At 41.8% G+C, this 26,656-nt stretch overlaps 1 protein-coding gene across 3 annotated transcripts in view; it reads right to left on the bottom strand.

Moving 5' to 3' along the window:
• Positions 1 to 26,656, bottom strand: part of EPB41L4A (erythrocyte membrane protein band 4.1 like 4A) — a 254,167-nt gene that overhangs the window by 21,010 nt on the left and 206,501 nt on the right. For 2 of the 3 annotated variants that reach the window (XM_061158197.1, XM_061158195.1), the window contains exons 13-17: positions 26,510 to 26,600; positions 23,449 to 23,532; positions 22,380 to 22,493; positions 9,784 to 9,831; positions 8,631 to 8,708 (exon numbers count right to left, since the gene is read on the bottom strand). In XM_061158197.1, the coding sequence (XP_061014180.1) occupies positions 8,631 to 8,708; positions 9,784 to 9,831; positions 22,380 to 22,493; positions 23,449 to 23,532; positions 26,510 to 26,600 (415 nt within the window). The remainder of the gene's footprint in view (positions 1 to 8,630; positions 8,709 to 9,783; positions 9,832 to 22,379; positions 22,494 to 23,448; positions 23,533 to 26,509; positions 26,601 to 26,656) is intronic. The other variant, XM_061158196.1, reaches the window with a different exon arrangement.

The following is a 26,656-nucleotide window of genomic DNA, read 5'->3' on the forward strand; positions in this document are numbered from 1 at the left end:
TAATAATTCTTTGAAACAAACACTGTTATTTTTCATATTTTGACTACACATACAAACACACATGCATATGTATTTCCATAGCCAAAACCTACACCTGCGAGGCATTCCGTGTACCCTGTGACGGCCAGTGACCAACCAGGCCTGCTGGGGGAGAAGTGTCCTGCACAGCCCAGGACTGAGGAGTCCACAGTTAGGAAGAGATGGTCAGTGGGAAGGAGTCAGGCTGGCAAGGAGATATCTCCCTTCTCGCAGGAACCCACACCTATTGCCCGGGGATAGACATAAAACCAGGTCCATGCAACTCCCAAGCCTGAAGTCTTTTAGATGCAGCTTCCATTCTGAACTAAATCACTGCATAGTTCATGGACAGGACTAAATTTCACTAATTTTATTTTTAATCAGTTAAGTCCGAACCTTTAAATATTTTTGAGGGGTCAGGTGTACCAGCAAGGGTGAAACCTGACTGAGGCAAACATACTTTTGCTAGAGGAACATTCCCTAGACAATTCAAAGGAAGCACAAGGAGTATATGTTCCTTCTTCTGTTGTGGACTCTAGCTAGTTACCTTCATGCTGAGGCTTTTCTCTGAAAACAAAAATGAAAACTCCTCCTTCCAGTACTTTACTAGTAATAAGAACTACATCAGAAAGAATTTCAGTCCGTGGCCTATACCTTTAACTTCTATTTTCCTAATCAAAAAGTCGAAAGTGAGGGCAATGAAACCCTGTCAGTTAATATCCTTGGGACCCACATGTTCCGGAGACAGATGCCCTCTACCGGGGATGCAGCTTCATAAATATTCTAACAAGGAGCATTAAAAATGTAAGGCCCATTGCACAGTGACAACAAAAGCACGTTTTCCTGAGTAATGGGCGGTGTGGCTGCCTTAGTCCGTAATGAAGTTTGAAATTACACCCTTACAAAAGGCCTCTGGTTAATGGTACCTCATTACAAGAGTGAAAGTGTCATTTCTTCCATCACTGACCTGCTCCAGAAAATACAGATGTTACTTGGAAAGAAAAAATCTTACCCTTAAAGGCAAGAATACTGTAATACTAAGTCCTTAGGAGGCAGAAGTTAACTGTTTTGTTTATGCATAAGTAACTAAAGAAATCTTTACATGTACAACACATATCCTATAATGGTTCTGCCTTGTGAGTCTCATTTCTCCTGAGTCGTGGGCCACACAAAGTATTGGGTTTTGCTGATTTCCTTGTTAGAATATTTATGAAGCTGCATCCCCGGTAGAGGGCATCTGTCTCCGGAACATGTGGGTCCCAAGGATATTAACTGACAGATTTTAATTTTAATGTAGGAATTTAAATTATGAAGAATAAAAACACTGTAAGCATTATATTGATATAGGGCCTTTTGAAAAGTCAAATGTTTTATATTTTGACTTTTTACAGGCATGAAAGTGTTAAGGGGGGAAAGAGTCCGTTGCAATTTTTACTGGGAATATATTCATTTCCAAATGTTATATTTAAAGTTGAACCTCAAAAATGCTAAACATTTATTTCCTGTATCCACTAAGGCCATAACTCTACATATCATATTTTGTCTATTTCCTCAGTACAACTAAGAAGACTTAACAGCTAGACTAAGAAGCCTAACCATAAGAAGGCTTTTTTTTTTTTTTAATTCTCCATCATTTTATGTTTTTTTGGCTACGCCACATAGCATGTGGGATCTTAGTTCCACAACAGGGATGGAACCCACAGCTCCTGCAGTGGGAGTACAGTCTCAACCACTGGACCACCGAGGAAGTCTCGGCTTTTGTGTTTTAGTTAATGTATACGGAAGAGAGTTGCTCTAGATCAGAGCATTCTCCAGTAATATTTCAGAATAAGGGAGTTCTGATATACTTCCTTCATATCTCACCAAACTTCAACACCCTACTTTTCCAGGCTATCCATGCAATTCAGATTTTAACTGCATTTGACACTTAATTAAAGTTTGTAAAAGATTGTGGAGATGAAATGCCATATAGTCATTTGATAACAATAATGAAGATAATGACTATTCTTAGTCTCTTCTTTCCATCTTCCCAATTATAGTTCTGCTTCTTCTGCAAAATTCTTCACATTACCAAATGAATTCTTATACAAATCTTCGTGGATTTTACTTTGTCCTCTACCTTCACCAGGGCAGTTTCATTCCTAACAGTACATTCCTTTATACCAGTTCTTAATTCATTTCTCCTTCACTGAGATAAAAGACCATGTTTAATACAAAACCTGAGCAATCTTACAGAGCAAATGTAAAATGACGCTTTCAATGATAAGGAGCAATGCCGGTTGCTCCTGAGTTCAGCCTAGTTCCAGCTCTGTTGTTATCTGACTCAGAGACCCCTGGGCAAAACGTTGAACCTTCTTTGGTAAGTCTGTTTCTTCATCTACTGAATTACTGTGATGATCCTTTCCAGATTTAAAACTCCATGTCTTACACTTTGTGCTGCATTTACAAGGCAGCCAGACTCTGAAACAAACATCTACTCTTCAGATACAGCATGACTCTCCAGACAATTGCTTCACATGGCCGCTCCATCGCTAATAGCAACTCTCCAGTTCCCAGCTGATTGTGGACTTGTGTTTCTCAACAACAGCTCTCATTTTGGGATCACCTGCTATAAACCAATCTTCTTTTTTTTTTTTTCAGTAGTTTTTCTTCCCCAGGGAAATTTATATCGGTTCCAGGCATCTGTCAACATACTCCCTGAAGACCAGCAAGCAAAAAATTCATTTGCTTTTCCCATCTCCCCCCATCATCAATAAACTAATCTTATTTGCTCTTAAAGGTGCTTCAGTCTCTTCCACTTACACCTTATGCTCTCCCTCCTAAAATGGGCTGCCCTCTGCACAATTTCCTCTCCTCACCTCTCCCTGGGTTTTCATAAGCATTCAACCTGCCTCGAGTTCAGTCCTCCGAGAACATTTCTCTGTTGCTGTAGCTTTGTGCTTCCACCGTCGTCTCTGTCAATTTGGACTATGCTCTGGAATCCCTAAATTATCCGTATCAAATGTTTAAATCTTAATGCAGCTTAACAAAGTGGAATCTGAACCCAGTGCCACGTGTGTAGCACAGGGAACATCATTTCCATTGGCTTTGTACAAACCGCCCACTCCAGACCCACAATTTGTACCTGGTTTGCAGTCCAGACACTTCCATCAGGGACAAGAACCAGGCGGGAAGCATGCTTGCAAGGAAACAGTTACCTGTTTTCAAGCCATGTGGAATAAACACCCTTGGGTTTCAGTTTGCCAACATCCAGAACATACTCTCCCCTTGAGGCACAGGGACAGTAATGTTTGGTTTTATGATTCCAACAACAACAAAACTCTACCAAGGCCATGATCTAGATTCACCTGCCTCAGCCGTATCGTCCCTGTCAGCTGCAGGGCCACAGAGGATGGTTTCTTACTTTTCTCAGAAAAGTAATATAAAAGACTTCGTGGAACACATTTAAAATACTTCAAACCATCTTAATCCATTATTCAGATACAGATTCTAAGAGACACCTAAAAAGCAGGAGGAAACTCTAACAACATTTGTGGCAGGATAAACTCACATGTTAGAAACACTGGCTTCTCTATTGTTAAAGGGAGCTGCCCCCACTCTGTAGATACAGTGGGGACTTCAGGTAACGCTGAGCAGCACTGAACATCCTCATCAATCGGATGCAGGGCTCTTTCTGCTTCTCAAAGAACATCCATTATCTCAGATCTTCACAAACCTCATGAGGTAGGCAGCGCAGGTATGATCCCATTTAGCATGTAAGAAAATTAAAACTCAGAGGGTGAAGGAACCAGCTTCTAGGCACGGAGCTCTTCAAAACAGGGACAGATTCATAATGCACGGCCCCCTCATTCTTTGTTCTGTGCTCTATTTCACCCACACGCATGCACACATGTGCACACATATTACCTCATGTACATAATTCATGTGATTATGATGCAAACGGCTCAGAATGAAATTTGGGAAAGGTCCAAATGGTCCCCTGTTGCCAATTTATTCTAGTCCTGTTCTTACCCCCAGCTTCTCTCATTTTTCTTACTCTTTTAATTCTTACCAGGCTCCAGAGTTACTTCCACTTTTATGCTTATGCAAAAAACACCAGACTGGTTCTCTGCCTCACTGCCCCCTAACTCCTCCAAATCTCCCACTTCAAATCCTAAAAGCCTAGCAACACATCAAAGCTAATGACTGAGTAATCCACAGATCCCAGTGAATGCCTAAAGGAGAGCTGATTTTCATCAACAGCACAAAGGATATTTTGCAGACCAGTTCCTTTGAATGTGAAGGATATTTTATTAAGCTCAAGGTATTTTCAGGGAAAGCTGGCTTATGAAAGGCTTCACTGTGATAGATCTACTTCTTAGGTGCTCCTTCAGCATACTCTGTGGCAAGTCCCAAGCACAGCCCAGGGGTTCAAATCCCAGGGGTTCAAAGAGGAGCCAACTGACCCTTCTGATTTTTACATGTAAGATTCAAAATTCTAACTAGTAAAAACTAATACAATCTGATACTCACAACGATCATTAATTTAATGCTTCTCTGTACTTGGTAGATTTCTAATTTGATTAATTTAATTGAACCGGTTTTTTCACAAATCAGTATAGAAAAGTAAGTAATCTCAAAAGAAATTTGCAGCCTTTTAGATTTCAACCCTACCAGTGAACTAAAATATCAACTCCATTTCCCGATATCAATCTATCTTTCACTATTTAGATCATAATGACCACTTTATAACTTTTTGGAGATCAGATACCCTCTTAAGAATCTGATTAAATCTACAGACTCATCACCAGAAAACTGTATGCTTGGAAACGGAGAATTTTATATAAAATTTCTTGAGATTATGATACCCCTAAAGCCTACCCATCAATCAAAGGATAAAAAAAGGTGGTCTGAAAATACAGATGTGTAAAGTTAGGGAAGATGGGGAAACGGAGGACAAAGTTAAAAGAAAAGTGGAAAAGGCTAGAAAGAGGGTGTAGGAGAGGTCGGGACAGCCGAAGAAGAGGCAGCAACGCCAACATTAGATACCCAGCCCTGCCCGCCACAGTGCTAGCACCTCACAGCTCAGTCAGTCTTTGCAGTGACTGGAGAAAGCAGATCAGGTGGTGCGCACGCCATTTTACGGATGAGAAAGCTAAGTTCACACTGATTAAATGAGTTGCCCAAGGTCAAACAGCAGGACAAGGCAGAACCAAAACCCTGACCCATCCCTTAGGGTTTTGTTTTTGCTTTTTGTTTTGACATTTTATCACTGGTTCCTAAACAGAGACAGATGTCAGAGAGGACAGGAAAGAAAGAGTGAGAAAGAAGCTAAGAAAAGAAAAGAGTAGGGGGGAACTGGGTGAGGGAAAATAATGAGATAGTATAAAAAAGGGAGACAAGAGAAGGGAGATGATGACAAAAGTGTACGTAGAGACACTGAGGGGAAAATAAGGACTCTGACATCTTAGATGTTGTAACAAGAAACTGCTCCAACTTCCAGCTAATTATACAGAGAGGAAGAAACTATTTTCTCAAACCTCAAAATCTAGAAAACTGCAGGTACCCATGCAGATTATGAAAACAGTAAAGAGACAACTAAAGTGAAAGAGGATTAAGAAATACATAAACAATTTCCCAAACAAAGGAGGCTTAAGTCTCTGCTGTTGGAAATTTCTGTGGAATGAAACCCTGCAGTTATCGCACAGTCCTCACCCATCTGGCCTCACTAGCTCTAGGCCCAAAACTAACAGAGGAGGTTGCTTATCTACAGTCATATTTTCCTAAAACTGAGTCTAAACAACATCCTTGTTTCTAATACTAGGCTTCCAGAGTCAGGGTGGATTGTGGTTTTTCCCATGTTTGTTCAAAGCCACGACCACTGCTTTGATGAAGCTGATTTGTGACACTGTCGTGTCAGCTTGCGCTTCTCTTCACACAAAACGAGAGACGCTGAGACTGCTACCCGTGGGACAGCAAAGCAGCCTGAGCCCAGCGGACAGACGCTGAAAACACAGCGTGCACACAGCACTGTCTTCAACCTAAAATGAGAGACCCTCCTTAGGTTAAACAGCAAACAAGCAACCACAACAACAACAACCCAGCAAGAAGCAGTGGCAGAGGAAATGACATCCTGAAGACCACACACAGTCTCCAGAAAGTCTCTCTGGAGAGTCTCTCCAGAGCTCCACTGGACACATCATGGGCTTCAAAACAGTGCTTGAATAGCTAATGTGCACAGTCTTTGTCCTCCTGCCCCAGGCTACAGTTACCATGGAGAGACAAGAAAATGGGGCGTCGGGTGCAGGCTCTGATTTCCAAAGTGAGAAAGCATCCGGAGCTGAATTTAGAGACCTTGCTGGCAGGAAGCAGAAAATCAGTATGTTCAAGACCCACTTTGCCCCATTCTAGGGTTACCAGAGTCCTTTAATGAAAGCACAAAGGACGCGGGTGAGAGCTTGGCTGGGTCACCCTGCCGATGAAAATAAGGAAAGGCAACTGAGGTTGAAGAGATTCATTTTCTCCTCCCAAAGTTGAAAGTCAGACATCATGAGACAACCCTTCATATATTCAGACCCACGCATCCCAAGGCAGAAGGAGTGGGTTCTGGCGAGATGGTAAAGGCTGCAATGGGATGGAGTGGGCAGTGGCGGCACTGCGTCATGGGTCGTGGCCCCCGACGGCGTCATCTGCGACACCACCCCACACGCTGTGCCTCCACCAGGACGCTCAGGCGTGGGGGTCAGCGCTGCAAGATGAGCTGCTTCCCTCGCCCACTCTCTGCTATGCCTCTCAGAGCCAGACTCCAGACCTCATCTTCTACAGGTACTGCCACCCTGTGTAGCCCTCGGGCAGGGTCTCTGCAGGTAAAAGAAATTATTCTTGCAAGTCTTTGTGTCAGTGTGCACTGAAAGCAGTTTCTCATTAAGAGCCTTATAAAGTACTTTAGCATTTAAACGTTCAGAACCACCATCGTTCTAAAATATACCATTTATACAGTACAAAAAAAGGCAATTTGAAAAACTGTTGATGAATCTGGGGTAGAGGCAGAAAACACCTATTAGGAATATTGAAGCCAGTGCCCCTAGATCAGAAATGAGCTATTTAGGAATTTGCTGGCAACCTTTAAATAGTGTTCCATTTTAACAGCAAATGTCACGTTAGCACTTTTGGCTCAAAAAGACACTGTTTTTAAATAGGCTGGCTCTGAGAAGTTGAGGACCAGGTCCTGGTCCATAGGGTCACAAAGAGAAGGGCTAAAGTGACTTAGCATGCACGAACTCAGAACACACCAAGCAAAACAGAAATATATTTGTTAAGGCACTGGCTTGATAAAGGTCCATGGAAACGGGGGAGGTGTTCTTCCGTTTGTTTCGTGTTGTCTGTGCAGAAATACTGGATTTTAGAGCGGGAAGAGGGTACCTGAGGGAGAGCTACCGTCCACACTCGGGTTTTTATAGGTGAAGAAACTGGGATCATTTCCTTGAGAAAAGTGTCCTAACACATTGCGAGCTCATCTCTATCAAGAAGGCTCGACATAGAAAGTTTTCCTAAGAAAGTGGTCTACTCTCACAAGGCTGTCTGGGCTGTTATCAAATAGGTGCGGTAGCTAGACAGGGAGGCAAATTCAATGCATGCCACGCACAGGGCTCTGAGCACGAAACAAGGACCCTGGAGATCATCTCCTGCAACGTCCTCAGCAAGAGACAACCCAGAAAAAGCAGCCACGCCAGAGTCGACATCAGATGAGAACGGGTTTCCCAGTGGTGGCACCGCTGACATTTCGGGGGCCAGATGTTTCTTTGTGGAGTGCTGTCTTGTGCACTGTAGGATGTCCAGCAGCATCCCTAGTCAGTAGCAATCCCCCAGTTGTGACAGCCCAAAGTATCCCAAAACATTGCCAGATGTCCTCAGGGAAGAGAGCGAAAACAAAACTGTCCCCAGCTGAGAACCACCAGACTAGAAACTGTGTAACCAATAACTATATCCCTCAGCTCCCCAACCTGCGCTTCTTTCATCACGGATTACTTGTTTTCAAATAAATATTTCAGAATTAGGAAGAACTGATTAAATCAATGCATTGTCATCACTAATATTGATTACATGTCAAATCATGTTACTAACAAGCTCTTAAGACTAAGTCCTAAAAATATGAATTAATTGCATTTACCCACCTAATTGTGTGTGCCTGGCACAAGTATAAACACATTTGCATTTACATATACATAAGACTAAAACTATGCAACTATGAGTGTCTTGCTTTTTGGTTGGGCAAAGGATAATGATGTCATGTTAAAAGACACTTCAGGGAGAAATGTCTCTACAAATGATAAAATTTCTAACCACTCTTAGGCAAATTCACTACATGCTGTACCTAAATATAGATCATTGCTTTTTTTTTTTTTTAATTAACAAGAAGGGACATCACTGTCAAACTGTTTAATCATCTTATTACAAAGAAACTCAGTTCAAAGAGCTGAGGTTTCCTAAAATAGTACTTAAGAATCATTCCAGATTTCTTCTTATTTACAGCTGAGAAAAATCAGGTGTAAAAATTCATAGGACACAGCTTCTACAATCAGTGGCAGCCTCTGACTTCAGAGTTCCTGTTAACTATCATATTCTAACATTACCTGTTTCTCTTTTTCCGGTGCTCTCTATTAGAATTTTCTGATTCACTACCACTGCTTGTGTTACAGCGTGAGCGTGACCTGAAAAGAAAATAAGAGAAAAAAAAAAAAAACATATTTATGACAAATGAAAAATTTCAGAAAGGTTCATGTAGGTTCTTTAATTTTGCAATAAAATTACCAACTCAAACATAAGTAGTTGTCATAGCCCTCTCACAGTCAGCTTCTCAATTCAGCTAGGCATCTGAATGTCTATAGAAATGTGGAAGCAGACTAAAGTAAATGTCACCATGCTCCTAGAAAAGACCACAGAATCAAGTATTTTCAATAGAACTCTGATGCGGAAAAGCCCCTGGGGTGGTCTAAATATGGACTCAAAGTCCTGTCAAACCCCTACCCCCACGAAGAGAGGGAGAGTTTATTTCCACTCCCCTTGAATTTGTACTGGGCCTACGACTGATTTTTCCAATAGAAGGAGATGGAAGGGATACTCTGCCAGTTCTAGGACTATCCCTTAACAGGGCTGGTAGCTTCTGCTTCTTCCCAGCCACCTAGGTTAACGAGGCGCAGAGATCATGGAGAGAGAGAGGTCCCAGGCTGACAGCCATTCTGCCAAGGACCAGTTAAACTAGCTAACAAACTGCTGTTCAATCAACAGACTCATTAAAGATATATATGGTTGTTGTTATATTCAACCACCCAGTTCTGGATGGTTTTACTGTAACAAGAGATAAGCAAGACACTTCCCTGACAGCCCTGTGGTTAAGACTCCACACTTCCACTGCAGGGGGCATGGGTTCAATCCCTGGTCAGAGAACTAAGATCCCAAATGCCACTGTGTGGTGTGACCAAAAAGAAAAACAGAAAGAAAACGAACAGAAAAGAAAAAAAGAGAGAGAGATTATGGAGATAGCTCCTCTAAGACAAAAAGGAGCAGGAAAAAAAAAAAGAAACTCCTAAAGATGTTAAGGAATGGAAGACTGATAACCAGTTGTAGCCAAAATCGTTATTTCAAAGTTTAAAAACGTACAATATCCTTAAAGCAGTCACTAATAAAACCAAACATTTCCCACACTCTTGCCTCAGGTCTGAGCTGTGCTGATCTGCTAAGCCCTTTCCCTCTCCCTTGACCCTCCTTCCATTTTGGCTTTTTTACCTCCTCCTCTGTTTTAGATCCGAATCTTCACCACTGTTGTGGGCTTTCCTATGGGGGAAAAAAAAAAAGAATTCATTCAGGAGAATGAATTTTCAACTGGCTAAGGAAAGCATACCAGAATGAGTTTTACTTCAGTTAATGCACGCTACACAGTCATCCATTCACGTCAGTCACCAAACGCGTGAGTCACACAGACATGCCAGCTCTACAACAGATCCCAGAAACGACACCAACTGGCCTCAAGAAGCCAAGGCTAGCAGGGGCTACAAACAGTCCACAAGTACTTATGCACCATTATCTGTGTGCATAAGTATCCATTAAGTAATTAACAGATGCAATAGTAATTATCTGTTAAGTTCCACTCATCCAATAACAGAGTTCAATTGTAGTGCCCAGATCTGCAATTGAAACAGAGCACTAACCTGATTAGGCCCACCAAACCTAACCTGCCTCATTTGCTTTTAGTTGATTTTAAACTAACCACTCCCTAGCTTCCTTATGGATAACACCTCCGATGTATGGGTCACTACAGTAATGGTTGCTTAGATTGTTTTTCAGGAACGTGGAGTTAGTTCTTGCCCAGTTCAAACTGGTTGAAACCACTGACCATTCAACTGGCCCTGTGTGAGTGGCAGATGGATGATCTTTTGATTCTAGAGGGCCAAAACCTCTACCCTCAGAACACACTAACTCTGCCATCTTCTGAACAGTTGCCATGAAGAACCATGAAGCTCGACCACTCTTGCAGAAACACCGATTACCTCCCTCTTCTTACCTCCAATCACCTCTCCCCACACCTCACACACCCTGCCTCTTTATCCCATAAATATACCTAAGTCTGATCTTCAGGGAGACAAGTTTTGGATTTGTTCGCCCATCAACTTGCTTGGCTATCTTTAGAATAAACGATTTCTCTGCTGCAAACCTTGGCGTCTCAATGTCTGGCTTGCTCCAAGTTAGGCAAACAAACCCAATTCTGTAACACGATCCACCAAGCCAAGTTCTGCCATAATCTGAGGTCAGCTCTCACCTGAATGCCCTTTCCAGCATCCCAGCCTCCATGTACCTTGTCATCTTCCCTAACGACCCCTTTAGTGTAACTCAGCAACCCCATCAGGGTCACACTGTGGAGTTTATTATCTGTAACCACCTGCAAAAACCTTGTTCTTTAACCTCAATCTCCCCTCCCTGAACACCAATTCCTATTTACCTTCAAACAGCTTCAGTGGGGCATCCCGGTTAAATGTGTGAGTTCTGTAGTCCTAAAGGTGAATCCCGTCCCATCTGTTGATAAGTAGTGTGATTTAAACACAAGACTTCTCTACTGAGCCTCAGTTTGAATAGTACTTTCAACACAGGCTTGTTATGAGGATAAAATGAATTAATATATTTAAAATGCACACAGTAGGACCTGGCCCACTCTAAGCACTCAATAAATGTTGGCTATTACCATTGTTGCTTGTCCAATGACTTCCATTCTACCTTTCTTTGACCTCAGTAGTACTGTCTGTCTATCAACCTTGCAACTTTCCGTCAGCTAACTTTTATTTCCTCCCTGACTCAGTTTGGATTTTCATCATCACAATAACATGCATGCCAGTACTTGAAACTTCCTCTGATTGTTCAGTTCTTATGACAAAACTCCAAGGCTGGGTGAATCCAACTCTCCAGGTTCTCTGGGCCAGCCCTCAAAAGCTGGCGAGCAGTGCTAGATGAGGTTACATAAAAGGGCATCTTAGTTCAGTCGCTCAGTCGTGTCCGACTCTTTGCGACCCCATGAATCGCAGCACGCCAGGCCTCCCTATCCATCACCAACTCCCGGAGTTTACTCAAACTCATGTCAACTACACTACAAATCCATGTGCATAATCTCAGATCTACAACATGGCCCAGCAATCCAACCACCTTTCTCTGGTCTAAGAACTCTCAGTTTCTTCAAAGTGCCTTCAAACTCCTTTCACCTTGCAGCCCTCTGACTCACTGCACCACTGCTGCAGCAAATGACTTTGTGTTCTCCTTCCAAAGCAAAAAGGAGCCAGCCATTGGATGGGAACTCTTTCCTTTTCCTGTTACCAAAAATAAAACTCACCAACATCACCCTCTCTTTGACGGAAGTGTCCTTACAAGTAAGGTCAGTCCACTCACCTGTGCTGTGCAGGCCCCACACCTTTTACCTACTCGGTGACTGTCATCAACCGGCTCTTGTCTCTCACATATATTCAACTTGTCCTCAGAGCCAAGTTTCTTTACCCGCTTTTCACATCCTCAAGTCTCTCCTATGCAAACATACACACACCTACTTTGACTCCACATCCCCCACGACTTTGTGCCCAGTCTCTCTCCTCTCCTGCAAAGCCAAACTTCTTGACAGAGGTCTCTTTCTTGCTTTTTGGTCTCCGTGTCCTTATCCTTTGTTATATGTGCCTTTACAGTCCAGTCGGGGCAGACATGACTCTTTTAATGCCACATTCACAACTTTCCTTCTCCTACTTTCCCAACATAATTATATCAAATAACATTATGTTGACAGAATTGTTCATTGTAAACACAATTACATAACTATTGCTCACAGATGACTGATCTAAACAGCGTTTCAGGAACACAGTTTCATTCGTGTATAGGTTTAAATTTTTCTCAGACATGGTAACTGCCGAGATTTCTACTTAAGTTGCCTGCTTAGGTTTCCTCGTACTTCTCACTAATACTTTACCCCATCTCTGAGAGAGCTGCACAACTCCTCCTGAGATGGATAAATACACAGACAATCTGCAAGTTCCATGTACACTCTCTCTGGAGCACTCTGCGGTCCTGCTCACACTGGACAGTTTGCTTTCTAGCACTGCTGCATAGACGTCCCTTCACCATGAGCCACGGAATTTCTTTTGCACCTTTGATGAATCCCATAGTCTTAGGTCTCATGGCCTCTTGTCATGGCAGCTATATATATATATATACAGATACACACAAACACACATATATATACACTCATATATAAGTCACTTCAGTCATGTCTGACTCTTTGCAACACTATGTACTGTAGCCCGCCAGGCTCCTCTGGCCATCGGATTCTCTAGGCAAGAATACTGAAGTGGGTCACCACACCCTCCTCCAGGGGACCTTCCTGACCTAGGGATTGAACCCGTGTCTCTTACATCTCCTGCATTGACAGGTGAGTTCTTTACCACGAGCGCCACCTGGGAAGCCCATAAACACTATATATATATCAGTTCAGTTCAGTAGCTCAGTCGTGTCCAACTCTCTGTGACCCCATGGACTGCAGCACACCAGGCCTCCCTATCCATCACCAACTCCCGGAGTTTACTCGAATTCATCTCCATTGGGTCAGTGATGCCATCCAACCATCTCATCCTCTGTCATCTCCTTCTCCTCCCACCTTCGATCTTTCCCAGCATCAGGGTCTTTTCAAATGAGTCAGCTCTTCGCATCAGGTGGCCAAAGTATCAGAGTTTCAGCTTCAACATCAGTCCTTCCAATGAACACCCAGGACTGATCTCCTTTAGGATGGACTGGTTGGATCTCCTTGCAGTCCAAGGGACTCTCAAGAGTCTTCTCCAACACCACAGTTCAAAAGCATCAATTCTTCGGTGCTCAGCTTTCTTCACAGTCCAGCTCTCACATCCATACATGACCACTGGAAAAACCATAACCTTGACTAGATGGACCTTTGTTGGCAAAGTAATGTCTCTGCTTTTTAATATGCTCTCTAGGTTGGTCATAACTTTCCTTCCAAGGAGCAAGTGTCTTCTAATTTCATGGCTGCAGTCACCATTCTGTAGTGATTTTGGAGCCCAAAAAAATAAAGTCTCTCACTGTTTCCACTGTTTTCCCATCTATTTTCCATGAAGTGATGGGACCAGATGCCATCATCTCAGTTTTCTGAATGTTGAGCTTTAAGCCAATTTTTTCACTCTCCTCTTTCATTTTCATCAAGAGGCTCTTTAGTTCTTCTTCGCTTTCTGCCATAAAGGTGGTGTCATCTGTGTATCTGAGGTTATTGATATTTCTCCCGTCAATCTTGATTCTAGCTTGTGCTTCATCCAGCCCAGCATTTCTCATGATGTACTCTGCATATAAGTTAAATAAGCAGGGTGACACTATACAGCCTTGATGTACTCCTTTCCCAATTTGGAACCAGTCTGTTGTTCCATGTCCAGTTCTAACTGTTGCTTTCTGACCTTCATACAGATTTCTCAAGAGGCAGGTCAGGTGGTCTGGTATTCCCATTTCTTTGAGAATTTTCCACAGTTTGTTGTGATCCACACAGTCAAAGGCTTTGGTGTAGTCAATAAAGCAGAAGTAGATGTTTTTCTGGAACTCTCTTGCTTTTTCAATGATCCAACGAATGTTGGCACTTTGATCTCTGGTTCCTCTGCCTTTTCTAAAACCAGCTTGAACATCTGGATGTTCATGTTTCACATATTGTTGAAGCCTGGCTTGGAGAATTTTGAGCATTAGTTTACTAACCTGTGAGATGAGTGCAATTGTGCAGTAGTTTGAGCTATATATATACATATATATATTTGTGTTTGTGTGTATATACACTAAATATACACAATACATTCTATATATGACACATATATGTATATATATATTTTAGAATGAAATTTCTGACAATGTCTTCTTTATACACATATAATTACGGTTTATCTGGGCATAGAATCCTGAATTGAAACTAATCTTCCTTCAGCATTTGGAGGCAATGCCTCATTATCTTCTTTCCCTGCTTTTGCTGTGAAGCAGTCCAAGGCGATGATATTTATTTGTCATGATCTGTGTTTTTTCCTCTCCCATTTTCCTCTCTGATGCCAAATTTTTAAAATTCTCTCTTGGTTTATAATGTTTTAATGATCTTGGTATCGATCTTACTCTTCAATTTACTATGCCAAATGCTCAGTGGGTTCTGTCTAAAGTTAAACCATTCCAATCTGGGATATTTTCTTATGTTATTTCTTTATTAGTTTCCTTTCTTGTAATTTTTGGGTCTTTTCCCTCAGAAATTTCATTAATCAAATGGCTGATAGTCAGGTTTGTTCATAATAATTCTTATTTCCATGGATTTGTTTTGGTTCTACTTTGGGGAATATTTCCTTAACTTTATCTTCCAAATTAATTATTTAAAATTCTACCCCACAAATTTAAAATCTAAAAATTCTTATTCACTCTTTCAATACCACAGTTTTCACTTTTCTAAAGGTAATAAGTATATATTTTTTAGAAATTTTTGTTTCTTGTACTATTTCCTGTGAGTTCCCCCTGCACATACTACTAATTCTTGGCTCAGTCTCTGTCTTTCCAAAGAGAAGCTATCCCGAAACGCCGGGTGATTATGGCTTTTTTCATATTTTAGACACTGAGAAGACTGGAACCCTCTGGATGGTGCAGTGCATGGTAACACACAGCCTCACTGCACTGCACAGCTAATACGGGAAGTCTCACCATTTCACTGGAGAATCTTTTGAAAGCGCCTATCTGTAGACCTTTTCCCTAGTATCTTTCCATATCTTATAGGGACAGTCTCTCTCTACTGTCATGCCTAGGAGACAGAAGCCTGGCTTCTAGCATTCTGGGAATGAGTGCAGTTCAGTTCAGTCACGCAGTTGTGTCTGACTCTCTGCGACCCCATGCACTGCAGCACGCCAGGCTTCCCTATCCACCTCACCAACTCCTGGAGGAAGCTCAAACTCATGTCCACTCAGTTGGTGATGCCATCCAACCATCTCATCCTCTGTCATCCCCTTCTCCTCCTGCCTTCACTCTTTCCCAGCATCAGGGGCTTTTCCAATGAGTCAGTTCGTTGCAATGTACTGCAAAGAATACGTTCGGCAGCCAGGTAGCCAAGGTATTGGAATTTCAGCTTCAGCATCAATCCTTCCAATGAATATTTAGCACTGATTTCCTTTAGGATGGACTGGTTGGATCTCCTTGCAGTCCAAGGGACTCTCAAGAGTCTTCTCCAACTCCACAGTTCAAAAGCATCAATTCTTCAGTGCTCAGCTTTCTTTATAGTCCAACTCTCACATCCATACATGACCACTGGAAAAACCATAGCTTCGACTAGATGGACCTTTGTTGACAAAGTAATGTCTCTGCTTTTTAATATGCTGTCTAGGTTGGTCACACCTTTTCTTCCAAGGGGCAAGCATCTTTTAATTTCATGGTTGCAGTCACCATTCTGCAGTGATTTTGGAGCCCAAGAAAATAAAGTCAACCACTGTTTCCCCATCTACTTGCCATGAAGTGATGGGACTGGATGCCATGATCTTAGTTTTCTGAACGTTGAGCTTTAAGCCAACTTTTTCACTCTCCTCTTTCACTTTCATCAAGAGGCTGTTTAGTTCCTCTTCACTTTCTGCCATAAGGGTGGTGTCATCTGCATATCTGAAGTTATTGAGATTTCTCCCGGCAATCTTGATTCCACCTTGTGTTTCATCCAGCATCTTGCAAGATGTACTCTGCATATAAATTAAATAAGCAGGGTGATAATACACAGCCTTGAATACTCCTTTCCCAATTTCAAACCAGTATGCTGTTCCATGAGTTTTCACATAGATATAATCTCTCTGTCTCTTTTACAAGTTAATCCTCTTCAACTAAGGCAAATAGATGCTGAAGTTTTCTCACAGCACTGTCATTGGCTTGTCTTTGCCTTCTATCTATATTATCTATCTAGACAACCTCAACTCTACTTCATATTCAATTAACATCTGTAAGAAATCTATATTTCAGTCCAGATAGCCAATGTAGCTCCTGACTTACATTCAACAATCCATGTAAATCCCTCACTTGGACTTCTCAATGGTATAACAAATTCAACTTATCAACAACCAAACTCAGTTTTCCCTTTTAAGCCTGTGATATACAGGTGATTCTTATTTCAGTGCATCACACCTCAATCCATGAAATTATACAAGTCTGGTTTTCATGCTGACACCTGTCACTCCTTCACCCCTCATTCTGATCCTTCTCATCCCACTGCTTTTACCTCTTAAAGGGTCTTAAAGCCATCCACTTCCTCATATCTCCACATCACCACCTTGGTACAAGTTCCCATCCTCTTTCTCCAGGACCTATGTGCTGTCTGGTCTATGTCCACTACCACCTTTCTCCCAGAAACAGTAAGCATCATTTTTACCCAGTACTAACGCAACTGTGTTATCACTCCCTTAGAAAAACTACCAGAATAATGACTCAAATCCACAACAAAGGCCAGGTGTCCTGTGAGGTCTGACTTCTCTGTCTGTCTTTCTTTCTGTCTTTCTCTCTGGGCTCATCTCGCACACATTTCTGTTCTCTCAGTGCTTGACAACACTGACCTTTCAGCCTTTCTATGAACACTCCCCATCTCCACTCCATCCCAAGGCCCCTATAGGGACTTTCTCTAGTGCTGGTTAACACATGCCTTGCATAGAGATGCCCTCAATAAGCATTTTTGAGTGTGAATATGGATAGAGGTAAAAATAAACTTGTATTGACCAGGAAGTATAATAGCTTTTCTGTTCTAAAACAAGACTGCTTAAACAAGCAGGCTTCAGGGTCTCCATGAATGTTGAAAAATTCTATGAAAATTTATGTAGTGGTGGTTTAGTCACTAAATTATGCCTGACTCTTGTGACCCCATGGACTATAGCCTGCAGGCTCCACTGTCCAGGCAAGAATACTGGAGTAGCTTGCCACTTCCTTTTTCAGGGGATCTTCCTGACCCAGGAATCAAACCCAGGTCTCCTGCATTGCAGGCAGATTCTTTACCAATTGAGCTGGCAAAGGTAAATTTATACATGTATTTAATTAAGTACTTTCCCCCTCTTTGGAAGGAATCCAACATTTCATCAGTCTCTCAGAGTTTCATCATCCCAAAAGGTTAAGGACCAGGGTTCTAGGCTCCACCAGAATTTGATAGATTTATCCATTTAATGACAAACAACTAGCAAAATAGAAAATTTTGATATGTTTTGCAAAACATGTTATTCTGGCCAGGCATTGCAGAGAAGAACTTTCCATTATTAAATTTAAGTCCATGATATTCCTCCATGCTGATGACAAATCTCAGTTTTAAATGTCAGAGTTTGATTCAGCTATGTAGGGATTTGTGCTCAAGGGCAAGGCAAATACGTGTGACGATAAAACAAGACTAAGAAGGACAGGGACAATTACAGGGTATTTAGAGTGGAAAGAAACAAAGAAAGCTCCAGCTCTTGAGGCCAACAGTCAGCTATGTCTAGTCTCCTCAAAACACATATGCCCAATAAGAGACTTTTCAACCAGAACCAGACAGAGGCCCTGATGCTCAGACAAAGATTCTCTACTCTATAAAATCAAAACTGTCTTTCCCCTGGATGGTACCCATGAAAGGAGCCTGTGTCCACTCACCACAATTACGTCTCTGCATTGCACAGGAAGCCAGCGGAAACTGTATTCAGTATGAACATTATTAAGTCTGGATTTGGGAATGTGTGTGCTCCCACTATTTCAAGAAATTAGTTTAGGGGAAAAAATACTATAAATTTTGATATGTAATGTAAAAACCTGATAAATTCACTTCTAAACATTAAAATCAAAATGACCATCTGCTCAGTGTGTGTATTTTATTTAGGGAATGCTAGAAAAGTACACTAATAATTTAGGGTAAGAATCTATAAAAACCTATCTATTAACAATAATCATACCATCACAGATTCTTAAAATATTTAGTAATTCCCACTACCCACAACTCCTCAATACACATATACAAACAAATGCACTTTATAGTGTTTCCCAGTTATGTTGACTTGTTTTTTAAGTGTTCTCCAAGTTGAACCAACTGTTGGAAGGGAAAGGAGAGCAGAAAATCTATTCCCCTGCCTGTTTTAAATGATGACTCATCAGCCCTGCCTTTTTCAGACATACAGACGTGGACCCAAATTCCGGATGTGTGCAAGGAATAGTTACTCTTTTCTCCTCAAGTCTGTTTTCTCATCTATAAAAGTGAGATAATAAAGCTGGGCCAGGTATTTTTCCATTGGTACTCAGTCCCATCCAGACCTAGCTGTAGTCTCCCATGTATTGCCAAGACGAGACGCCTGAAAATTACATCTTCCTAGGCTTCTTCACCACTTAGGTGCTCAGGTGAGACTTGAAGGTGGGAGAAAAAAGGAGGCAATTTTGCTCCTGGCAGCACCTGTACACTTACTGTTGCATTCCTTAAAAGTGAGGCTTCCACAGCATTAGACGTGGTGGTGCCTTCTCCAGCAGTAGCAGCAAGAGTCATTCCTACAGTGGTGGTGCCCCCGGCGGTGTCAGCGCCAGGCACAGGCTCCCAGGGCCAGCTCAAAGGCAGAAGCGGCTTTGAATCTTTGGGTGACTTCCCCATCTCTCCTGCTACTCCTGCAGCCCAGGGGCAGCACAGCATCCAGGCCACAGACTCTTGGTCTTTCTGTTCTTCAGTCCTGCTCACACCCATGCACTGATCCCTGCCTTAATCCTTCTCTGCTGGAAAGGCCTGGTGACTGAGGTACACATTACATCAACTTCTGTAGGGTATCATAAGGTTGAAATGAGATAATACATAGCTAGTAAACTGCTCAGTACTTGGAACATGGTACATGCCAGCTATTTTTTCATTATTCTGTCTAATCATCATGGGTTATGATCTGGCTCTCCCTTCTCAGTCCTGCTGGGTGACGATGATGATCTTTCTTTTCTTAACTTTCAAAGGATTTTGGTGAAGTGGACCTGGCTTGAGAACTCAAGTTACTGATGAAGACTCTAGGAAACTGACAGAAGCAGAAGGAATCAAGCAGGGATGGACCAGCACGTGAGTACCAACAAGGGCAGAGAAAGGAGATGCACCTCTGCTTTCTAAATCCACAGTGCATACAGAAAGAATCTTGATGGTTATCTGAAAACATGTCTGGAACATCTCATAATTTGGTTATTGTCATTGTTGTTCAGTTGCTAAGTTGTGTCCGACTCTTCATGATCCCATGGACTGCAACACGCTAGACTCCTCTGTCCTCCACTATCTCCTGAAGCCTACTTGAATTCATGTCCATGTAGTTGGTGATGCTATCTATTCATCTCATAATTACAAGTCACTTATAAAATACCACTCATGTAGGCAGCCAAAGTAAAACATAGTCCCCATCAGACAGAAATAAAAATGAATTTCACTAGTAAGTGATTTCTAGGTCTTCCTCTCTTGGACCTGTCATATTGCCCAGCCTGCTTTGCAGAGAGGGTTCAAAACCGCTGTACGGGAATTTCTCTTTTCTTGATTAAGCACAAACACACACGTACATTCACATGGACAATCTGACCTGCTGGGTAACATGTAACAAGACTCACTTTCTCCGTTCTTGAAAGGGGTTTTACTCAAGTTTAAGCAACAATACCAGTCTCTTGAGAGCCAGTAACTCAGCCTCACCTAAGAGATATCTCTCTAAACATGATCTTGTCTTCCCAGTTCAGTTCAGTCACTCAGATGTGTCTGACTCTTTGTGACCCCATGGACTGCAGCATGCCAGGCTTCCCTGTCCATCACCAACTCCCAGAGCTTGCTCAAACTCATGTCCATTAAATTGGTGATGGCATCCAACAATCTCATCCTCTCTCATCCCCTTCTCCTCCTGCCTTCAATCCTTCCCAGCATCAGGTCTTTTCCAAGGAGTCAGTTCTTCGCATCATGTGGCCAAAGTATTGTCGTTTCAGCTTCAACATCAGTCCTACCAATGAATATTCAGGCTTGACTTCCTTTAGGATGAACTGGTTGGATTTCCTTGCGGTCCAAGGGACTCTCGAAGAGTCTTCTCCAACACCACGGTTCAAAAGCATCAATTCTTCAGTGTTCAGCTTCCTTTATAGTCCAACTTTGATATCCATATATGATTACTGGAAAAACCATAGCTTTGACTAGATGGACGTTTGTTGGCAAAGTAGTGTCTCCAACATTAAATGATTAAATATTAAATGCTTTTTAATATGCTATCTAGGTTGGTCATAGCTTTTCTTCCAAGGAGCAAGCATCTTTTAATTTCATGGCTGCAGTCACCATTTGCAGTGATTTTGGAGCTCAAAAAAATAAAGTCTCTCGCTGTTTCCATTGTTTCCCCATCTATTTGCCATGAAGTGATGGGACTGGATGCCATGATTTTAGTTTTCTGAATGTTGAGCTTTAAGTCAACTTTTTCACTCTCCTCTTTCACTTTCATCAAAAGGCACTTTAGTTCTTCTTCACTTTCTGCCATAAAGGTGGTATTATCTGCATATCCGAGGTTATTGATATTTCTCCTGGCAATCTTGATTCCAGCTTGTGCTTCATGCAGCCCAGTGTTTCTCATGATGTACTCTGCATATAAGTTAAAAGAGCAAGGTGACAAGATACAGCCTTGATGTACTCCTTTTCCTATTTGGAACCAGTCTGTTGTTCCATGTCCAGTTCTAACTGTTTCTTCCTGACCTGCAAACAGATTTCTCAGGAGGCAGGTCAGGTGGTCTGGTATTCCCATTTCTTGAAAAATTTTCCACAGTCTGTTGTGATCCACATAGTCAAAGACTTTGGCATAGTCAATAAAGCAGAAACAGATGTTTTTCTGAAACTGTTTTGCTTTTTTGATGATCCAATGGATGTTGGCAATTTGATCTCTGGTTCTTCTGCCTTTTCTAAATCCAGCTTGAACATCTGGAAGTTCACGGTTCATGTACTGTTGGAGCCTGGCTTGGAGAATTTTGAGCACTACTTTGCTAGCATGTGCTGCTGCTGCTGCTAAGTCACTTCAGTCGTGTCCGACTCTGTGCGACCCCATAGACGGCAGCCCACCAGGCTCCTCCATCCATGGGATTTTCCAGGCAAGAGTACTGGAGTGGGGTGCCATTGCCTTCTCCATGCTAGCATATGAGATGAGTGCAATTGTGCGGTAGTTTGAACATCTTTGACATTGCCCTTCTTTGGGATTGGAATGAAAACTGACCTTTTCCAGTCCTGTGGCCACTGCTGAGTTTTCCAAATTTGCGCGCATGTTGAGTGCAGTACTTTCACAGAATCATCTTTTAGGATTTGAATTAGCTCAACTGGAATTCCATCACCTCCACTAGCTTTGTTTGTAGTGATGCTTCCTAAGGTCCACTTGACTTTGTATTCTAGGATGTCTGGCTCTTGGTGGGTGATCACACCACTGTGACTATCTGGGTCATGAAGATCTTATCTTCTCAGGTCAAAACATTTAAATATTTTACATATTAATGTATATTGTTAATCCAATATATATTATATATACATATTATACATACTATATAATATATATTTTCAAAATATTATATATATTTTTAAAGATTTAGTCTTAACTACAATACAGAGAGTAAGTTCCCATCAATATTTTATGAAATCATCCTCTGAAACTCTGGCTTTTTAAGAGAATGCTTCAGGACCTCTAGCTTATTTCATCTCAAAAAAACAAAAAACAACAACAAAAAAAAAACCCATAAGCTCTCTGTTATTGTGAAGGGACAAACAGTCATGACACTATGAGAATAACCTGGTTAAACTGCGACTGGGATCTGGAACTGCTGCTGAAAAATTTAAAACCGACGGCTGTTCCGCTTACCTCCTCCTGGTGGGCTGCACAGAGTCATTGTCGCTCCCACACGAGGGGTTTCGGCGGCGTGTGTAAGGGAACTTGGGGGATTTCGTGCGGTCGTTGGGGGAGTTATAGAGTCCGCTGGAGTGGAAGAGGAATGGTCAAGGATGTCTGCAGAGGGCCTAGAGGAGCAATACCCTAAGCTGGACCTAGGGAAGTGCTCACAACTGCACATTCTCTACTTTCAGGGGAATACTGGGTCTTAGGCACATGGTTCTCTTTCCTGACAAGATTTATTTAAAGAAGATCTAGTAAAATAAATCATGAAAGTCTTCACTTTGCAGAAATGGGCTTGTCTCACTGGACTTCGAAAGAAATGAGCACACACAAATGATGGCAATAGTAACAACAATCTGCATTTGCGATGAATCTATACATGCTAGCTGAGGGCTTTATACTCATTATCTCATTTTATCTCCAGGTCAACCCTAGTCACTGAAGTACAGTTATTAGACCCATTTAACAGAAAAGAAAACAGAACTACAGAATATTTAGTTAAGCGGCCAAGTACCCAGAAAAGAGGCAGAGTTAGAATCTGAATCATCGTGTGGTCAGACCTGGAACCATCATTCAACTTATCAATAAATTAAGAAGCAGCTCTGTCCCTGGTATGGTAATTGTGAACAAAATTAACTAAATATTTATTTATTTCTAGGAATAAAGGTCCACGAAAAGCACTATTCATCAATGGTAGTTTTCAACTTAAGTTTTAACAAGAATGATGCAATTGGGGAAATTATCATTAATATGTCATTTCAAGTATCCAAATGACCACCTAAGCATCCTCACCACCTCTCAGACAGTTTCTCAGTATATGCAAGTTTTCCTTTCTGTCTTTCCAGGAGAAAGTTTCACGTTAGGACACATCCTGTTGACTTCTACTTCAGAAGTTCTCAGTCACGCTGATTTAGGAATCTGACTGCCTTGTCCATAGTTAGTCATCACCAGCCACAAAGCAAATTCCATTGTTTAACAAGTTGCAACTGCCAACCACATTTATACTGTTCTCCTTTATAAAAGCAAGGATTCTCTTTACCTCTGGGGGCCGTTTTCTTCCCACGGTGCATGAGATTTGCTTCTTTGGGTATCAGGGCTGTTTTCATTCTTTGCTTTCTTAAAGCTTTAATTTAAAAAAACAAACAAAAAAAGAGTGGAAAATAAATTAACTAGAAAATAAAGAAAATTAACTCACATACTTATTTCTTCAGTAAAATCATTTAACAAATGTTTTAAAATGTGTGTTTTTATTCATACCTGTGACTTATTCCAGGAAAAAATGTAAAGTGACTGCCTAAAAAATAATAATAATAATAAACTTTCCAGCTGTACCTTGGGGGTCTCTTTGCCCCTTCTTTCTTCCTAGTTTTACTGCTGTAAGTCAACTACATGCCAAGTCATCAATTGTTAAAAGCAGCTTTCTAGAGTCCACCTGCAGTATGGGAAGGGGCTTCCCTGATGGCTCGGTTGGTAAAGAAGCCACCTGCAATGCAGGAGACCCCGGTTCAATTCCTGGGTTGGGAAGATCTGCTGGAGAAGGGGTAGGCTACCCATTCCAGTATTCTTGGGCTTCCCTTGTGGCTCAGTTGGTAAAGAATCCACCTGCAATGAGGGAGACCTGGGTTCAAACCCTGGGTTGGGAGGATCCCCTGGAGAAGGGAAAGGATACGCACACCAGTATTTTGGCCTGGAGAATTCTGGCAGGATAAAAAATAGGGGGAACCAGCAAGCCAAAAACACAAGGCTGACAAGAAAGGAAAGTTGAATATTCTGGCTCGTGTGGCTGGCTCCCTCTTTCAGCAGTGGTCAGAGACCGCTGGCTTTGGATCTGGGTCTGAATTTGTGCAGGCCGGTCAGCTCTGGGCAGGTTCAAGCCACCCGAACTGACCTTCTCTGCCCCCAGCTTCCGCCGTATCTTGGCTTCATCCTTCCAAATCAGAATGACTTTCAAATCTTATTTCCTGACCTAGTATCATCTTTCTGTCCTAAGAATGTAAATATAACTGAGTTGTTATTCAACCTAGACAAACTGTTTGAGAAACACTGGGAGACACAAGGCAGGGGCTCATCAAAAGCCTCCCGTCCCCAGGGGAGGCGAGAGGGTGTGTCACCTCTCACTTCCCTGGGAGCCTCCACTTCAGAGGAAGACAGAGCTACTTAACTCCCAATCCACGTTTAACCCCAGGTCACTGAGGAATCCTCTATTTAGTTGTCCTGGAATACAGTCATAGAGTTCTTTGTAACAGCAAAGAAAGAGGAGAGAAAAAATGACAAGGTCATTTAAAAAAATGGAAATAAACTTGTACCCTAGTATATGATATTCATCTAGGGAGTTATAAAGCCTAAAAAATTAGATATTTGACAAACGCGTGTTAAAGAGCACAAGTGTTGATAGACAGTAGGTATATTTTATTTATGTTATTCTTAAAAAGATTTAAAAACATTTGGAAGATCAAATTTTTAAAGTAAAACTTTAATTTTGAAAGAAGGAAAAGTAATAAATATGGTATGTAGAAAGATACAGTAGAAAGTTTGAGTGTGCTTAATCAATCAGAGAGAAAAGAGAAAGGGAGATTGAGCAGTGCAGTAGGGGATGAAAGAGGAACTGAGATAGCAGCAGCAGAATGAAGTCTCAGGGGCAAATTAACTGAATGCCGTCTCTGAGCTGCTTCTCATCCGGAGCTTGAGTGGGAAAACTTGGCAGTCCTTCAGGTATCAGTCCTATCGGCAAGAATGCAGTTGTGGAGTGGACTGAACGCCTTCCATACGCTCTAAAAAGGCTTGGGATCTGAATTTCATGCAAGATGGCCGTTCTTATGTCAGACTTACCATAAGCATACCCTGTACATACAGATTCAGCTGACTCTCTAGCCACAACTATGAGGCTAAGAGAAGCACAGTAAATGAAAGTGCAAGCAATGCTAGTATAAAACAGCGAGTAGAAAGCTGCTATGTAACACAGGGAGCCCAGTCCAGGGCTGGGATGGGATGGCAGGGAGCGGGAAGGAAGGCCCACAGGGGAGGGCGTATACTTATGGCTGGTTCTTGCTGTTGTACTGCAGAAACAACACAACATTGGAAAGCAGTTATCAACCAATTAAAACAAGAATGCAAAAAGAGAAAAGAGGAAGAAAGCGTACATGAAAGCAAAGAACTTATCATTCCAAAAACAGAATCTGTACAGGATGAATCTGTACAAAAGAAAATGAAGGCAAAACCTTGGGGAAAACATTGCAACTCTGAGAAATTTCACAACTTAGAATTATTTTGCTGAGAAATCATACACTATATTTCTCCAAGTAGGAACACTCTAATTGAATGAAAACACCATTATTTACTAACAAAAGATGGAGTAGATGATCTAAGAAGTTTCTCAAGGTCACATATTTCCGACTGCTTAGACTTCTCCACAATGCATATGGAGCACTCTCTATAGCGAAACTGTGCTCTCTATAGAGAGCTCATTGTATGTGCAACATCCTGTTCCATGAACATAATTGGAGATAGGAAAAAGTGACGCTGAAACAGTGTCTGAAGAGAGAACAAGGCTGATCTTTCAGGGAAACAATCCACATAACACATTAAGAGAAGGTCCTTCCGCTGGGGGATGCTGCAGGGAAAATTGATGCAGAGGACCATGATAACATCATACATATGCAATCACTGCCTTCTGAAACCCTGCACCTCTAAACGCTATAAACCCTCTTTCCAGGGCCACAGTTCAGTGCACTGCTATAATGAACGCAGTACATTAAACATGAATACTATCTACTTTACTTCCCAGGTCCCTCTGAGTTAGTCCATTATATCATGCCATTTAAAAAAATCACAAGGGCTTTTCGCTGTGTTGTGGAGAAGGCAGACCACAGACTATCTATAACTTCATCGTGCTACGCGACAGCAGGAGCATTTCCTTCAAATGAGAGGGACACCTCCTGATTCTTTACATTTTACTGGCATTTTAAGGCATTCTTTGGCCCACAGATAATTTTCATTAAAAGTACCAGTTAATTACCAGAGTGCTTCTTAACCTTGACAAAAGATAAAAAGCATTTCTGTGACAGCAGATAGCAGTGTGTCCTTTCAGTTAACTGACTGACCTTTTTATTGGTGAAGGTGCGATAATTTTAGTTGTTCCTTCATTTTCTCCATTTTCCATATTTGCAGTTACCCGATTCATGCTGTTTGATCCTAGTAGCAAAGTAGAGGAAAGAAAGAGAGTGGAGAAGAAAAAAAAAAAGGAGGCA

Source organism: Dama dama, chromosome 12, assembly GCF_033118175.1.
Source record: "Dama dama isolate Ldn47 chromosome 12, ASM3311817v1, whole genome shotgun sequence".
NCBI classification, from domain to species: Eukaryota; Metazoa; Chordata; class Mammalia; order Artiodactyla; family Cervidae; genus Dama; species Dama dama.